Source organism: Panthera onca, chromosome D1 (assembly GCF_046562875.1).
Source record: "Panthera onca isolate mPanOnc1 chromosome D1, mPanOnc1 haplotype 2, whole genome shotgun sequence".
Lineage (NCBI taxonomy): Eukaryota > Metazoa > Chordata > Mammalia > Carnivora > Felidae > Panthera > Panthera onca.
Genome location: NC_138348.1, coordinates 110,790,155 through 110,808,311, shown reverse-complemented (window position 1 = coordinate 110,808,311; position 18,157 = coordinate 110,790,155). Strand labels below are relative to the sequence as shown.

Below are 18,157 nucleotides of genomic sequence, written 5' to 3'. Positions count from 1 at the left end.
AATGATCCTTTTAATGTATTGTTGAATGAGGCTTGCTAATACTTTGTTAAGGAGTTTTACATCTACATTCATTAGAGATATTGGCCTATAATTTTTTTTTGTGGTGTCCTTGTCTGGTTTCAGTATTAGGGTAATGCTGCCCTTATACAATGTAGGTGGAAGTTTTCCTTCCTCTTCTATTTTCTTTTTAAAGAGGGAGTGAGCAAGAGAGAGAAAGCATGCATGTGAAAGTAGGGAAGGGGCAGAGGGAGAGGGAGAGAGAGAATCTTAAGCAGGCTCCATGCCCAGCACGGAACACATTACAGGGTTCCATCTCATGATTGTGAGATCATGACCTGAGCCAAAATCAACAGTCAGATGCTTAACCAACTGAATCACCCAGGTACCCCCATAGTCTTCTACTTTTTGGAATAGTTTGAGAAGAGTAGGTATTAACCCTTCTTCAAGTGTTAGGTAGAATTCATCTGTGAATCTATCTGGTCCTGGGCTGTGTTTTTTGTTTGTTTTGATTAGTAAGAAAATTGAATTGGTAATCAGTCTGTTCAGATTTTCTATTTTTTTCTGATTGAGTTTTTGGAGATTGTATGTATCTAGGATGTAAGTTGTCCAATTTGTTGGCATATATTTTTTTGTGTTTAGTATCTTATAATCCTTTGTGTTTCTGTGGTGTAGGTTGTTATTTTTCCTCTTTTATTCCTGAGTTTCATTATTTTGACCCTCTGTTTTACTTGATGAGTCTGGTTAAAGGCTTATCAATTTTGTTTATCTTTTCCAAGAATTAGCTCTTGGTTTTATTGATCTTTACTATTATTCTTTTTACTCTCTATTTCCACTGTGATCTTTTATCATTTCCTTCCTCCTATTAAATCTGGGGTTCATTTGTTCTTCTTTATATTATCCCTTTAGGTGTAAGGTTAGATTGAGATATTTCTTATTTCTTGAGGTAAGCCTTTATCACTATTAACTTCCCTCTAAAAAGTGCTTTCACGTGTCCCAAAGATTTGGGACCATTGTGTTTTCACTTTCATTTGCCTCCATGTATTTTTAAATTTCCCCTTGGATTTCCTACTGACCTATCAGTTTTTAAACAGCATGTTGTTTAATCTCCATGCATTTGTGGTTTTTTCCTATTTTTTTCTTGTAATTATTTTCTAGTTTTATATCCTTGCAGTCAGAGAAGAAACTTGATATGATTTCAGTCTTCTTAAATTTATTGAGACTTGGATTGTGGATTAACATGCAGTCTATCCTGGAGAATGGCCCATGTGAACTTGAAAATAATTTACGTTCTGCTCTTTGTGGACAGAATGTTCCGTATATATCTGTCAAATCCATCTGGTCTAATGTGTCATTTAATGGCACTGTCTTCTTATTTATTTGCTGCCTAGATGATGTATCCATTGATGTAAATGTGGTGTTAAAGTCCCCTACCATTTCTGGATTATGGTCAGTTTTTGTGTTTATATTTAGGTGCTGTCATGTTGGATGCATAGTTATCTATTTATTTTTAATTTTTTTAATGTTTATTTATTTTTGAGAGAGACAGTGTGTGCATGGGGGGAGGGGCAGAGAGAGAGGGAGACACAGAGTCCCAAGCAGGCTCCAGGCTCTGGGCTGGCAGCACAGAGCCCGATACAAGGCTTGAACCCATGAACAGTGAGATCATGACCTGAGCTGATGGGAGTGGAGGGCGGGGATGATACTTAACCAACTGAGCCACCCAGGCGCACCCTGGGGGCATAGATATTTACATTTGTTATATCCTCTTGTTGGACTGATCCTCTTACCATAATGTAGTACCTTTGTCTCTTGATATAGTCTTTGTTTTGAAGCCTATTTTGTCTGATATAAGTATTGCAATCCTGGGTATCTTGTTTTCTGTTCTTTTGTGTGTGTGTGTGTGTGTGTGTGTGTGTGTGTGTGTGTTATTTTGTTTTGTTTTGCTCCCACTTGCATGGTATGTATTTTTCCTTGTCTTCAAATTCAGTCTGTATGTAGTTTAGGTCTGAAGTGAGTCTGCTGTAGGTAGTATATAGATGGGTCTTGTTTCTTCATCCATTTTCTCATACTATGTGTTTTATTGGAGCATTTCAACCATTTACATTTAAAGTACTAATTCATAGGTATATACCTATTGGCATTTTGCTAATTGTTTTGTGGTTGTTTTGTAGTTCTCTGTTCCTTTTTCCTTCTGTTGCTCTCTTTCCTTGCAATTGGTGAATTCTTTAGTGTTATGCTTGGCTTTATTTTGTCTATTTTAGGTTTTTGTTTCCTGGTAACTATGAAGCTTATAACATCCCAAGTATATAGAGTTCTATATTAAATATTGACGGTCACTTAAACTTGAACACATTCTAAAAGAACTTCCATTTTTACTACCAGCCTCCACATTTCATATGTATGTTGTTCTATTTTAACCTTATTTTGTGAGTCCCTTTAATTTTTGATACAATTGATTTTACTACTTTTATTTTTAAACTTCATACTAGCTTTACAAATGATTGCTCTACTACCTTTACTGTGTTTACTTGTACTCATGAAATATTACCCTTTCATAACTTTCTTCTAAATATGGCCTTTTCTTTTAACGTTGTTACTAACGCAGGCTTAGTGATGAAGTCCTTCATTTCTGTTTGCCTAGGAAACTATTTCTTCTTCTGTTCCAAATGATAATCTTACTGTGTTGGGTGTAGGGGTGTTTGTTTTTTATTATTCAGCACTTGGAATATATCATACATCCCTCTTCTGACCTGCAAAGTCTCCAGAATAATGAGGAGATTGCCTTATACAGCATCTGTAGTACGTAGGTAGTTGCCTTTCACCTGATGCCTTTGAATTCTCTCTTAATGTTTCATGGTGTGGTTCTCCTTGGGTTCATCTTGTTTGGAACTCTTTGTGCTTCCTGGACCTGGTAGTCTGTACTAACCTTTTCCAGGTTGGGGAGGTTTTCAGTCTTTCTCTCTCTCTCTCTTTTCATGTTGGGACCTTCATAATGTGAATGTTTGTTTGTTTGCTTGCTGTCTTAGAGAGCCTTTAACCTATTCTCACTTCTCCTTATTCCTCTTTCTTACTAGGTGTTTAGGTGCTTTCCATTAGCCTGTCTTCCAGATCACTGATCCATTCTTTTGCCTTTTCTAATATAGAGTTGACCCCTGTATTTTTCATTTCGGTTACTGTATTTTTCCACTTTAGTTCTTTTTTCTATTTTATACCTCTTGAAGTTCTCACTGAGTTCATCCATTCTTTCCAGTCTGGTGAACAACTTTATGACATCACTTTCAACTCTTATCAGCTAGATTACTTATCTCCAATATTAATTCTTTTTCTTAGGTTTTGTCTTGTTCTTTCATTTGGAATATTTTCCCCCTTTCCTTATTTTGCTTGATTTTCTGTGTTTGTATTTATGAATTAGAAGAAAAATTACTTCTCCCAAACATAAAGGAATGGTCTTGTGTATTGTTATGCTCTTTGTAGACTGCGTGTTCCTGGTGACTGTGCCAGCTTGGAGATTTGGATGTGATGGACTGGGGATCCTGCAACACTCCTTGCTGAAGCTTCCCTGGTGGGCTGTCCGGAACTACACTGGGTGCAGTCCAGGCTGTCTGTGCGGAGGGTGCCCTGGCAGGACAACTGCAGTGGAAGTGGATGCAACCTGAGGGATCCTGGGGATCTCTGCACCAAGGATGGCCAGGTAAGGATGCTGAACTGTCTGCAAGCTGGGGGATCCTCCAGATTTCTACACCAAGGACACCCAGGTAGGGAGGCTGAAGTGGCTGTAAGCTAGGGGATCTCTGCACCAAGGCAAGGGGCGGAAGTGGCTGCAAGCTGGGAGATCCTGGGTATCTATGCACCAAGGATACCTAGGTCAGGGGACTGAAGTGGATGTAAGCGGGGGGATCTTGGGTATCTCTGCAAAAAGGACACCCAGATAGGCGGACTGAAAGGTCTGAAAGGGGATCTCTGACGCCCAGGTAAGGGGGCTGAAGTGCCTGCAAGTTGGGGCATCCTGGGGATCTTGGCACCAAGGACACCCACGTAGCGGGGGGCTCAAGTGGCTGCAAGGTGGGGAATCCCTGGTATCTCTGCACCAAGGAAACCTAGATACGGGTACTGAAGTGGCTGTAACCTAGAGCATCTCTGCATCAAGGACACCCAGGTAGCGGGGGCTGAAGTGGCTGCAAGCCAGGGTATCCTGGGGATCTTGGCACCAAGGACACCCAGGTAGGGGGGCTCAAGTGGCTGCAAGGAGGGGAATCCCGGGTATCCGTGGACCAAGAAAACCTAGATAGGGGTGCTGAAGTGGCTGTAACCTAGAGCATCTCTGCACCAAGGACACCCAGGTAAGGGGGCTGAAGTTGTTGCAAGCCGGGTATCCTCGGGATCTCTGCACAGTTATACCCAGGTAGGTGGGCTGAAGTGGCTGCCAAGTTGGGGGACCCTGCACAAAGGACACCCCAGTGGGGGCAGGGCTGAAGTGGCTGCAAGCTTGGGGATCCTGGGAATCTCTTCACAAACAACACGCAGGTAGGGGGGCTGAAGTGGCTGCATGCCAGAATGTCTGTGGACTCTCCATACAGGGGGTGTGCTAACAAGGCAGCTGGATCTGAGGTAGACACAGTGATATCGGCAGGGTGCTCTCTGGGGTGAGCACATAGAAGACACCCTGTTAAGTTGGCTGGAGCCTAAGTGAGGGTGGGGTGTCTTGTGGTACCCTGTGTTGGAGGTGCCCTGGTATGTCCTTTGGAACCTAAGTGGTATCGACCCTGAGCTGTAGTGAGCACTGACAAGGGCCGCTCTCAAGGATAGTGATGCTCTTCAGCCCTTCTAAACCAGAGTCCCAGCAATTGCCCCACCCCATGACCCCGCCATTTGCCAAGCTTCTAGGACTGGTTCATTTATATTCTAGTTGCCCTTTTAAATTCAGACTTTTTTGGTCTGTGGCCCAGGACAGACACGTCTGCTCAGGGTCCCCCAGGGGTATCCATCTCCGCTGCGGTTTAAAGTGTTGGGGTGGGGTTCCCATCCTTACCGTGCTGTTTCTCTTGCCGTTCTCTCTGTGGCCGACCTTTTGGTGTGCAGAAGCCATTCAGTCAGCCCTCAGTCCTGCAGGAGGAACTGCTCTGTAAGTAGGTGTAGATTTGGTGTGTTTGTGGATAAGGTGAGTTCATGGTCTTCCCACATCTCTGTCTTGGACCAGGACTCTATGCTGTTGTTTCCATGAAGGAATAGATCATCTTATTTCTGGACTTGATCCTCATATTTTGTAAGTTTAGCCATATTGAATGATGTGTGATAGTTGGATTATAGGCCTTATCTGGCAATCCCAAAGAAACAATGTATTTGGTAATTTGGCCAAAGCCATTTTAAGCCATGACTCAGAACTGAGCTAGCAATCAGCTTATTCCTACAAGTTTCTATTAGCAAAGGCCTCTTCCTAATGACTAAGTCATATAATGAGATTTTAAAAAACCCACTTATTTCCTTTGTAAATGCCCATATTTAACAGAGATACATAATTATATACATGTTAACTAGGTTACTACACACTTTCTGGCTTAAATGACACAAAGTTTATTATCTTCCCGTTTTGTAGAACAGAATTCTAACATGGGTGTCACTGGGCTAACATTGTCATTATGACTGCATTCTTTTCTGGAGGTTCTAGTTGATTATCTGTTTTCTTCTCAGCTTCGAGAGGCCACTTGTATTCCTTGGTTCATTGCTTCCCTCCTCCATTATCAACTCAGGAATATTGCATCTTTATTATGCTGTTTCTATTCATCACATCTCTTGCTCCCTCTTCCACTTTTGAGGACCCTTGTGATTACATTGGGCCCACTGGATAATCCAGCCACCTGAATTCATCTTTGCCAGGTGTCCTAACATACTGTTTCCAGACATTAGGACACAGGCGTTTTTTTTGTTTGTTTGTTTTAGTGAGGGAACTGCTTATTCTGCCTGTAACAAGGGGAAAAAAATCTCAGGACTAAATCAGCCCAGAACTATAGCCCTGTCATTTTGTGCTGCTATAACAAAGTTCCATTGTCGGGGCAGCTTATAGACAACATGAATGTATTTCTCATAGTTGTGGATGCCTGAAGTCCAAGATCACATTGCTGGGTTCTGGTGAGAGCTTCCTTATGGCTTTTGGATAGCTGCTCTCTCCCTTTATCCTCACATAGCAGAAATAGAGGGGAAGCAAGCTCCCATAGGACTCTTACAAGGGTTGACGCCCTTACAAGAGTCTCAACCCTCACCTGACCTAATCCCAACTCCATCCCAAAGGTCCCACCTCCTAATACCATCACACAGCGTGTTGAGTTTAAACAAATTAATTCAGTCCATAACAAGGAATGAATTACAATTTTGTATTTAAGAAGAAGTGGAGTCCTATGCTTGAGGAGGAGATTAAGGAACAGTTCTAAGAAACATGGAATTTTTATAAAGATGAGTACTGTCTCCTCACTCCACAATCTGCCTGCAGACATACTTACCCCCTATATATCTCTTAAAAAGCTGCACACTCATGAGGTTGTAATCCTTAACATCAATAGAAGACCAGTACCAAGCCATCAGGTTCCACAAACCACGTTGTGCAGGCTTGAGCTTGTTATAGTTATAGACCCAGTTCTCCTGAGTTCTGCACTAGGAGTCTCCTCTTGGTTCAGGGATTAATTTGCTGTGTAATTTTTTGCAAACAAGATAATGACACTGGGTTTGGTTTCTTAATCTCTACAATGAGGGTGGTGGTGACCAAGATGGTCTCTAAAATGAGTCCATTTTTCAGGTAAGAGGAAAGTGAGCCTTTGAGTAAATAAGTCAACAAGAATGCATGGCTAGATAAGTGTGGATTAAGAATTCAATTCATACTCTAGAACCTTACACTGGGCTGCCTGCATTCTTCTCCTTGGCTAAACCATCTCCGCTGGTCAGTAATGAATGATACGGAATGATAATCTCTGAATAGGATTTACCTTGATGAGTGGATTTTCTCTGCAAAAGAGTGGTGCAGAGAGCAAAAGGGAACAAACCAGAATCAGAAAGGGGATCTTGTTCCTTTCCCATCTCTTGGTACCCTGGAGTTTTCTTCATACTCAGGCTGGTGAAGAAGAGGTATGTTCTTCTTAAAATATTTACTTGGTGTCTCCATACTTCTACCCACATCAGTTTCTCTAACTCTGGATCTGAACCCAAGTGTATATGACAACGATGTGTCAAATACAGTTCTCCATGTTAAACAGCAAACTGTCTTTTGTTCATGGGACTTTGTCTCTAATGCATGTAATAACCCTGGCAATCTTCGTGGATGCACATTGCTAGTGTACTAAGATAGGTGTGGAATAAAAGAAGAAAGATGGTTACTTGTGTATATTTTTCTGTGCATGTAAAAGTTAGTAGTTACTAATACTAGTTCAAAACACTAGCTGGAAAATCTTCTTCTATGCCTTTTGTTGGTATAATTATTATACAAGAGGTAGGTACTATATTTTAAATACTTACTCTTTATATAGATACTTAATGTAGGGGAAGATTCCCAAAGAGCTTCAGAAAATTCCTATACCTAGTAGTTTACCTGTAACTTTCTGTTTTTAAAATATCAAAATGCTCATCTGCACTAGTCATGGGATGTTTCAAGAAAATAAGAAGTATTTGGCCTGTTATTTTACACTGTTCTGTTAGTCTTAAGTGAATTTATTGATCGTGTTAATCCTTTATAGAAGCACCGAGACAGTAAACACTGTATTTTACCAAAAAAAAAAGTAATAATAATCAGTGAAGACAAATGACTTAAAACTTGAGTTGTGCCTCAAGAATTATATTTCTACTTTTCTAATTATAGATAGTAGCATTAATATTACCCTCTTAAACGTGCCAATAAAAGTCTCATCTAGCAAAATTGAATGATATGTGAATTCACAACCTGTACTAAATGTTAGAACCATAAATAAGCTTGGAAATAAATTAGATCGAAATATTTCTTTTTCCACAAGGAAATTGAGAACCAGAGAATGTAAGTGATTTAACCAAGGCTATTAGCTAATTTGCTTCAATGTCCCCTATATGGGGGGGGGGGGGGACTAAATTTAAGAGATCAGATTTATATACTTCATCAGCCTCTTCTCCTGTCTCATCTCTATTACTGCCTTAACATACTTTCTCCCCACAAAAATTAGTATTTTTAGAAGCATCATTTTAGGGGAAGTTGCAAGGAATGTTTGCTATAAAATATTATCTAAAAAGAGATACGTTAAACTTTTGAAAAAAAAGGAAGGAGTTTGCTTTTGTTATTTAGCTTTTAAATATTTTTCTCAGGCTGCCTTGCCTTCTGTGGGACTGAAGTCATGAAAACTCTGTATATATCTCCTTACAATTTAAGCTAATTCTACATGTGATTGGTTCAAGAATATAAAATATAGAGAACATAGAATTCCTTAAAATTAATTGTGGTCCTAATTTTTAAATAATGAAATCAACAGAGAATTATCCATTTTTCAAAATAAATGTGCATATTTTCTTTTTTCTACTCTGTCCCTTTTATACAGAAAGGCAAGTGTGATGATGGACTTGTTTTTAAGAAATAATTTTGCCTCATATTTTTTCATTTCTCTGATCAATTATTTGACACAAGCTGACTACAGTTATCTTTTCTAATCCCTCATTTGTCATATCTTTTTAAAGTTCCATTATTAGACATGGAAAACTTTTGAGTGTTTTAAATCTTTTGGTATTTAGTCTGTTAGAAGGAGTTTTTAGCCCGTTAAAAAGGTCATAATTGAAAATGGTCACAGAATCCAGTGGGGGAGAATCATCTTTTGGCTTTAGGAGTAGAACCCAGTGATTAATCTCTTACACAGAACACAGAGTGCTTATCACAGGTGCCCTCCTTAATGCCCATCACCCATTTAGCCCATCCCCCCACCCACCTCTTCTTCAGCAACCCTCAGTTCTCTATAATTAAGAGTCTCTGATGCTTTGCCTCCCTCTGTTTTTATCTTATTTTTCCTTCCCTTCCTGTAGGGGTGAAATCATCTTTAGCTATTTGGCATCCTGAAATTCATCAATTTAACAGACATTTGTTTTGCTATTCAAATAGGAAATGCATGCTAGGATGTACCCTCTCGCAAAACACCAGGCATGCAGACTATGGAATCCACAGTAAGCACACTTGGCTGTCAACATTTAACTCAGGATGCTTGCAGAAAAAAATGAGTCACAGCATCAGCATAGGGCTCTCTGCCCTGTATTTTTCAGAGGACATACAGGAAGACTATCCCTTTCTGAGGATTAACTTGAATTAAAAACCCACAAATTGATAATTCTACAGAATTGCCACAAGATCTGCAACTTCGAGTGTTTGTGACCTTAAAATGCATACATATTTGGTGAGATCCTTCTTGCTGTATTTCATAGTGACCTGGATTCTTACTGTCCTTATTTGGACAAGAGTGTTATTTCCAGAGCATGAATTACTGAGTTTCAAGGGATTTTAGGCTCTCTAGCTGACTCAATAACTATAGTTGCATTAGGCCTGTCTTCAAACCACATCAGATCTCAGAGCAAAGAGCAATGAAGCACAAAGCAAAAATACAGAGACTTCCATTTCTTCCACTGAGTTGGAAAGATGAATAGGAAAAATTCAGGACCTACAGAACTCTTTAAAAAAACATAAAGAATCTTCATCATTTTTTATTTTCATTTTTCAGAACTGTCATCCTTCTCCAGCACTCAAAGGCATAGTGTCTAATGCCATCATAATAGGGTCCAGATACATTCCTTATCAAAAAGATATTCAGATAGGGGTGCCTGAGTGGCTCAGTCGGTTAAGCGGCTGACTTCGGCTCAGGTCATGATCTCTCGGTCCATGGGTTTGAGCCCTGCGTCAGGCTCTGTGCTGACAGCTCAGAGCCTGGAGCCTGTTTCAGATTCTGTGTCTCCCTCTCTCTGACCCTCCCCTGTTCATGCTCTGTCTCTCCCTGTCTCAAAAATAAATAAAACGTTAAAAAAATTTAAAATAAAAAAAGATATTCAGATGGATAATTAGCAACAACAGACACTTCTAATGTAACACAGCAGATTGAACGCCTGACTTCATCATTACTATCATTTTACTATTGTTTCAGAAAAAATTAAAGGTGTAAAACAAGTACAGTGTTCTCCCAACATACAAGGAATGGATGAGAACAAGATGGAAAGTATATATGTGAGCGGTATTTGGCTTTGTACAGAGGACAAAGCTGAAGTCTAGGGTTCTGATGAAAAGGTACAGATAAGAAGCAACCATACACTGGCCAATTCACTCACATACACAAACACAGAATGAGAGACAGGAACTAACGAGAGGATTAATCTCCCAAGTACAACATATAATGGAGAAGATTTCCAGAATAAGTACAGGAAGTAGAAACCACCCCAAGTATTTTAAGCAGGAAGAGATTTCATACCATGAATGATGTGTTTACGGAATCAGTAAAAGGGGGGAAAAGCGGATTCTAAACTGGGTATTTCAAAATGATGCCCCTAAAATGTAGAACTGGCTAGTTAGGCCAGCCCCTATCCCTGAGGTCACCATGAGAGCCATGGCCACCACCATAGGTGCCTTTGAACATCAGGAAACTGAAAAGTGGACACAACCCAGTGATTAGGAAATTATGTGAGAAAGTCACCAATAGGTGAGAAAAGCCCACTTTATGAGACTCAGGGAACTAGGAACTGGAGATATAATCTATAAGATTCTAATCTTGACAGTGTTAATAGTTGCCAAAGGAAAGTGGAGTCCACTTCTTCCATTCAAAATGGGCAAATACATCTAACTGTAATAACTTAATAATCACACATAAACAGTTGTAAGGAATTTGGGGAAATCTAGTTTTCTACCTGGGTAAGTGATGCGCTTACCTGAAACTCCACTACTAAGAAAGAATAGAGGTGAGGGGACAAGTAACCTGAGGAGGATATCAGAGGTTTGCATTCCTTGAGATTTTGAACCAAAATTGTTCTAAATTTAGGCAGGTAAATATAGGGGGATTAAGTAAAAGTCTACATACTGAACAGTGTTATTTCTAGCCCAATTCCTCCATTCAGCTTTCAAAATGCTGGAAGCTAGGTGTAATGCAAGGGGCATGTTTGCAACATTAGTACTTGGACAAATTAGCCCAAGGGAAAGCCACTAAATATATTTATATTTGGGGAGCTTAATGACATGGTCAGGGGAAACCCACAATTCCACAGTCTCACTACATTTATGATAAATCAATCAGATTTTAATGGCTCACAGTTAAATAGAAGGAGACTTTGAGGAATATTAGTCATTTCTTGAATTCCTTTAATATGAAAGAGAAATACCAAAACAAACAAGGAAACAACATTTATTTAATGTCTGGAGAGGCAGAAACAATACAGAGAACCACCACCAAAACCAAAAATCAATAAAAGGTTGATTAATATTGTCATAGGTTTCAGATGATAATTAAGAACACGACACAGTAAAAAAGAAACAATTCTATAGCATGAATGAGATTTGGAAATTCAAAATGTGGTATGTGAACTTTTAAAACTCTATAGAAGAATGAGAAGGTAATACTGAAAACAATCTTGTAGAAAGTAGAAGAGAAAAATGAGCAAGCAGATCAGATAAGAAGGAAAACAAATTTAAAGATCAATTTAAAAAGTCCAATATCCGACTAAGCATAAATCCAGAAAAAGAACACATACAGAAAAACCGTAAGAAATTATCAAAGAATTAACAACAACAAAAATCCCAGAACTAAATTATTCTGTATTTAGTTCAATATTCAATATTATTCAATATTAAAAGGTTCCACTAGGGGTCATTTTAATGATTAAAAAAGATGCATTGATGAAGTTGTGGTCCAAGATGGTGACTCAGGAAGACCCTAAACTCCCTTCCTCCATGGATGCACCAAACCTACACCTATTTATAGAGCAATTTCTCCTGAAGAACTGAGGGATAACTGAACAGCTTCTGCACAAGAGATAAACCACTTAATAAGATAACAGTAAGAGAAACGGACATAGTAATAAAGGAATTGCCCACCTTCAACACTACCATTCACAGTGGGGAGGGATAGTACTGAAGAAACTGTGAGCAGACTTCTCTGCTTTGGAAAATAAGAAAAGCTATAGCTTAAAACTAGAATATAACTTTTTTTTTTACATTTTTAAAAATGTTTATTCATTTTTGAGAGAGAGAGACAGAAAGAGAGTGAGAGTAGGGAAGGGGCAAAGGGAGAGGGAGACACAGAACAAGGCAGGCTCCAGGCTCTGAGCTGTCAGCACAGAGCCTGACATGGGGCTCGAACCCACGAACTGTGAGATCACGACCTGAGCTGACGTTGATGTTCAACTGACTGAGCCACCCAGGTGCCCCAATGTAAACTATAATATAAAGGAAGCAGAATCCAACCCAGACTCTTGCCATATGGTGGAGGAGTTACTGGGACTCTCTCTAGGTCAGAGGGGCTGATGAAGGCCAATGTTTGCATTCCCACTCCAACTTGATGGTGTGGACAGGAAAGAGTCTGGGTGTCCTAGCCAACCTTCTGCTTCAGTGAGCCCTGGATCCCTAGCCCACAACAGCCCCAGATATCCTGGGACACAGAAAAAAAAAGCCGTGATTTCAAAGAACAACTAGAATATAAAGGTCCTTGAGAATGGCCAGGGGATCTCCTGAAACCTTCTCCAGGTGGAAGGGGCTGGCAAATACTATGGTTTACATCCCCACCCCCTCACACAGCTTAAGAACAAAGACAAGAACACTGTCCTGGCCTCCTCACCAGCCTACCACTTCAGTGACTCCTAGGCTCCAAGCCCACACCAGCCTTACCTGTTCTACCTAGGCAACCCCCACATGGGATACAATAGGACACCCCTGGTCCGTGATCACTACAGCTCCAGCCATCTCACCAAGGTGACAAAGATGCAAAGCACCCCGTAACATTCTAGGTGCATACGATGTTGGTTCCAGACAACTTCCAGAGTACTGCTGGTGCGGAGTGCCCCAGAACCTCCTTATCCATGTCTGTTTTGGCTCCAGCCAGAGGCCCTTGAATGGAGTGCCCCAGGAGCCCCTCCCACACACACGTGCCTCTGATCCCACGGTTCTACTAGGGCACCCCCTGTGTGAAGCACTCAGGAAACCGCCAGGGTACCCCTAGTTCAAGGCACTCCAAGACCCTTGGCTTATACTCACTTCAGCTTCACGTGTTCTCGCAGGGGCCCTCTGCATAGAAAGCCCAAGGACCTCCCTGGGCAATGCCCACTCTAGCTCCACTCATTCCTCCAGGGTAGCCCTAACTCAGAAAGCCTTGGTACTCCCAGACCATGACAGGCAATTTCAACCAGCCAGCCAAAGTCAGCAGGCACACACAGTGTTTGCAGGAGATGACCACAGAAAGATCATTCCTTCAAGTTTAGAAGTACCAGTTCAGCCTAATTCATGGAACCAAACACAGAAAGTCAAGGAAAATGAGGAGACAAAGGAATATGCTTCACATGAAAGAATAAGTACCAAGCACACTACAGGAGAGGCCACTTCCTTAACATGGGGAACCCACTCCTTTTATCTGTGTCTTGCTAGAGATGGACCAACTTCCACCAACTCCCACAGGTGCCTTTGATAGCTGAGCTGTGTACTTCTTTATTGGCATTACTGTCCAGGAATCAACTCCGAACAGAACCAGCAGGAGTGTTCACAACTCTCTAACGGTTGCACCAGGTAGCAGAGACATGGCTCAAGCACCCTCTGAGCAGTTGGAGTGTTAGGACAACAAAATAGCAGCAGCTGCTTAACTCCATGTGTCATCATGAGAAATGAGTTCCATGTTTCTGCTACACAAGAACCTCTCAGCTGTGACACTTCCCTCAACAGCCTGCTCAGTACACACGTGATCACAACATTCAGTCGTGGACTACAAATCTAGCCATTTATTTCATGAATTCATCTTCAGAAAAATGCCATACCTTTTCACACGTGAGAGAATCTAGTATGTTTTCCCGAAATGCCTATATCCCCACTTCCTGTTGGGACTTTTTTTTTTTTAATGTTTATTTTTGAGAGAGGGGAAGAGAGAGAGAGAGAGAGAAAGGGAGGGAGAGGGAAGGGCACAGAGAGGGAGACAGAATCTCAAGCAGGCTCCACCCTGTCAGCACACAGCCCTGTGTGAGCCTCACGAACCACAAGATCATGACCTGAGCCAAAACCAAGAATCAGATGCTCAACTGACTGAGTCATCCAAGCACCTCTGGTCCTTCCTTTAAACTTTCTCACTTATATTTTTCCTCACCTCAAAGAAATCAATATAAAGTAAAAGGTTGTAACGCCTTTTTTCATTCCATGTTGGGCTCCCGCAACATGGTTTTCCACCTGATGGGATTAATAATCACAAGCATTTATGTAGCAAGTACTCTGTGTGAAGCAGTGTGCTAAATGCTCTACAAATATTATCTTATTTAAACTTCACAGAAGCCCATACCCCCAAAATACAAAGACACTAATTCAAAGGGTTATGTGCACCTGACATTTATTACGGCATCATTTAGGGTAGACAAATTATGGAAGCAGCCTAAGTATCCATCAACTGATGAATGGATAAAGAAGAGGTGGTGTATATATACACAATGGATTATTAGCCATAAAAAAGAATGAAATCCTGCCATTTGCAATGACATGGATGGAGCTAGACGGTATAATGCTAAGTGAAATAAGTCAGTCAGAGGAAGACAAATACCACGTGATTTCACTTGTATGTGGGGTTTAAGAAACTAAACGACTGAGCAAAGGGAATCGAGAGAGAAATAGAGACACACCAAGAAGCAGACTCTTAACAGAGAACAAACTGATGGTCCCCAGAGCAAAGGGAATCGAGAGAGAAATAAAGAGACACACCAAGAAGCAGACTCTTAACTACAGAGAACAAACTGATGGTCCCCAGAGGAGAGGTAGGTGGGGGGATGGGTGAAATAGGTGAAGGGGATTAAGAACACACTTATGATCACTGAGTGATGTTATAGAATTGTTCAATCACTATATTGTATGCCTGAGACTAATATAACACTGTACGTTAAATATACTGGATTGTTTACAAAAATTAATAAAAAAATAAACTTCATAGAAACCCAGAAAAGGAGGCTCTCTCTAGTCTACAGCTGAGGAAGCTGGGATTTTAATAAAGTTCAGTAAGTTGCCCAAGTTCTCACAGGTGGTGAGTGAAAGGGTAAGGACATGAATCTAAAAGTTGTGCTCCCAAGCCCTTGTTACCACCACACCAATAATTTTCCAAGTATGTTCCTGGATCTGCAGCATCAGCAGTATCCAGGAATGTGTTAGAAATACAGTTTCCATTTCTATCCCAGACCTTCTGAATCCAAAACTCTGGGGGTGGCAGTCGGTTTTTGAAAACCCTCCAGATGATGCTGGTGCATGCTAAAATTTGACAACCACTGATAAACTGGGGTCTGCAGACTGAGGCCAGACAGACAAATCTAGCCAGCCATCTCACTGTGGGGCCCTGAGCCAATAAGGGTTTTTATGTTTTTTGAAAGCGGTCAAAAATAAAACAAGTGTATATTATGGAGAATGTATGTGGCCAACAAATCCTAAAATATTTACCACCTGGCCTTTAAAGAAAAAGTCTGCTAACACCTGACTTAGATTATACTTTTCAGGGGACTGTACTTGGATTTGTTCCAGATATTTATTTCCCAGTAATTGATAACAAGCAATTCCCAACATTGCCTTCCTCACTTTCTCTCTCTTGACCCTACTATTTGTCACCCTAATACTTTTAGCAAAGTACAAGCAGTCTGTTCTATAGATTACTGTCCCTTTATATTGACATATCTTTACAGATTTGAATTTGCAGCAAGCGTTCTAGAATGTGTTCACTTTCTCTGGGTCACTGTGCTTTCAAGCACTCCCTGGTGGCTTGGAATACTTTTTATGGTTTTCTCCTTCATACATCTAAGCTCTCAGAGTACTTATTATATATAGATGGCTATATTTTTCTCATGTGAAGATATACTTTCATTAAGTACTCTTTTCATTGATTCTAAAACATAACTTTTGGTTTTTAAATCTCTGAAACAGGGATACATCTTTTTAAGTTTATTTTGAGAGGGCGAGAGTGAGAGTGGGGGAGAGGCAGGGAGAGAATCTAAAGCAGGCTCCGTGCTATCAGTGCAGAGCCCCACATGGGTTTCGAACTCACAAACCATGAGATCATGAACTGAGCCGAAGTCAGATGTTTAACCTACTGAGCTACCCAGATGCTCGTAGGATCCATCTTACAATCTATGATGCTTACAGCTCTTTTGGACCAGGAAGCAGTCATGCCATTGTTTTCTTTTCCTACAAGGATGGACTAGGTCATAGCTACTCACATTTCTAGAGCTATGAACATAGTCAACTACCCCTGTGGAGTTTTATTTAAAATGTATTAAAAGATCACATGGTATTTCTTCATAGAAATATAAAAGGTTCTCCTTATTCAAAATAACATGGGAAGTGAGTGAAGCCAGTATCTTGGGATAATAACCACAATTCCACATTTTCTTTCAAAACAATGAAAAATGCTTTATAGGATTGAACAAAGGAAGACACCTGTGAGTAGATGAAGCTGTGATATATTCTGTTGATGAGAAACATGAAAAACTGCCTCAAACGTGGTAGGCACCATGGTGAAAGTTGGGGGAAACCACCCAGATCCTTAGAGCAGAGGAAAGTAATTTCTAAGCAGTAAGAGTCTGTGCCAATAATTCATGCAGCATGCAAAATTATCTTTGTGTGATATTTTATTTGGCAGACGTTCGGTTTTACTTAGTCGTTCATAAAATAGAGAATCTTGCAATTGATGTCATCTTAAATTATATAAAACAGAGTCTTAAAAGTGGTATGAATGAATGTTGCTAAATATTATGTGATTATATGTTAATTACAGCAATCTGAATTTAATAACGCCTATTTTTTAAATGCCAATATTTGGATGCTACTTAGCCAACATTCAAACAGCTACAATCAAGGTTGCCACAAACACACAAGTGTTGCTCAATTAATGGGTCTCAGTCTACTTAGATATTTTTTTCTAACTTATTCTAAATCTATTAAACTCTATTTTTTTCCCGAGGTGAAAGAGGCCAGGATGTACTTGATTAACTGTGTCAAACTCTTGCAGATTACATCCCGCTTCTATTTTATATTGTTTTACACCTCTTTTTCACTCAAGACTTTTAACTACCTGTCTAAAATCAACCTGAAGAAAGGCTTAGGGTAGCTTTTCCAGAGTAACCATTTTCAACTTCAGCTTCATCACAGAGAGCAGAAACAAAGAAAAAAGATCATTCACTTTCATGAAAGCACTGGTTCTTTTTTTTTTTCAATTGTATTTTTTTATTTACATCCAAATTAGCATGTAGTGCAACAATGATTTCAGGAGTAGATTCCTTAATGCCCCTTCCCCATTTAGCCCATCCCCACTCCCACAACCCCTCCAGTAACCCTCTGTTTGTTCGCCATATTTAAGAGTCTCTTATGCTTCGTCCCCGTGTTTTTATATTATTTTTGCTTCCTTTCCCTTATGTTCATCTGTTTTGTCTCTTAAAGTCCTCATATGAGTGAAGTCATAGGATATTTGTCTTTCTCTAATTTCGCTTAGCATAATACCCTCCAGTTCCATCCGCGTAGTTGCAAATAGCAAGATTTCATGCTTTTTGACTGCCCAGTAATACTCCACTGTATACATATGTATACACCACTTCTTCTTTATCCATTCATCCATCAGTGGACATTTGGGCTCTTTCCATAATTTGGCTATTGTTGATAGTGCTGCTGTAAACATTGGGGTGCATATGTTCCTTCAAAACAGCATACCTGTATCCCTTGGATAAATACCTAGTAGTGCAATTGCTAGGTCATAGGATAGTGCTATTTTTTTTTTTTCTAATTTAAATTATATCAACTATAATTTATTTTTTTTTATTTTTTTTTATTTTTATTTTTTAATATATGAAATTTACTGTCAAATTGGTTTCCATACAACACCCAGTGCTCATCCCAAAAGGTGCCCTCCTCAATACCCATCACCCACCCTGCCCTCCCTCCCACCCCCCATCAACCCTCAGTTTGTTCTCAGTTTTTAACAGT

The 18,157-nt window shown here is 40.1% G+C and overlaps 1 protein-coding gene and 1 long non-coding RNA gene across 10 annotated transcripts in view; one reads left to right on the top strand and one right to left on the bottom strand.

Moving 5' to 3' along the window:
- Positions 1-18,157, bottom strand: part of LOC132660804 (uncharacterized) — a 205,194-nt gene that overhangs the window by 6,063 nt on the left and 180,974 nt on the right. Inside the window, exons 4-5 of the long non-coding RNA XR_014135331.1 lie at positions 6,975-7,099; positions 5,030-5,103 (exon numbers count right to left, since the gene is read on the bottom strand). This is a non-coding gene — a long non-coding RNA (uncharacterized LOC132660804). The remainder of the gene's footprint in view (positions 1-5,029; positions 5,104-6,974; positions 7,100-18,157) is intronic.
- LOC132675220 (guanylate cyclase soluble subunit alpha-2-like) overlaps positions 1-18,157 on the top strand; it is a 239,115-nt gene that overhangs the window by 190,297 nt on the left and 30,661 nt on the right. For all 9 annotated transcript variants that reach the window (XR_014135330.1, XR_014135327.1, XR_013549994.2 and 6 more), the window contains one exon: positions 3,475-3,691. Coding sequence is in view for 2 of the 9 variants with exons in the window: in XM_081790403.1 (XP_081646529.1) it covers positions 3,475-3,520 (46 nt within the window). In the remaining 7 variants the exon portion in view is untranslated. The remainder of the gene's footprint in view (positions 1-3,474; positions 3,692-18,157) is intronic.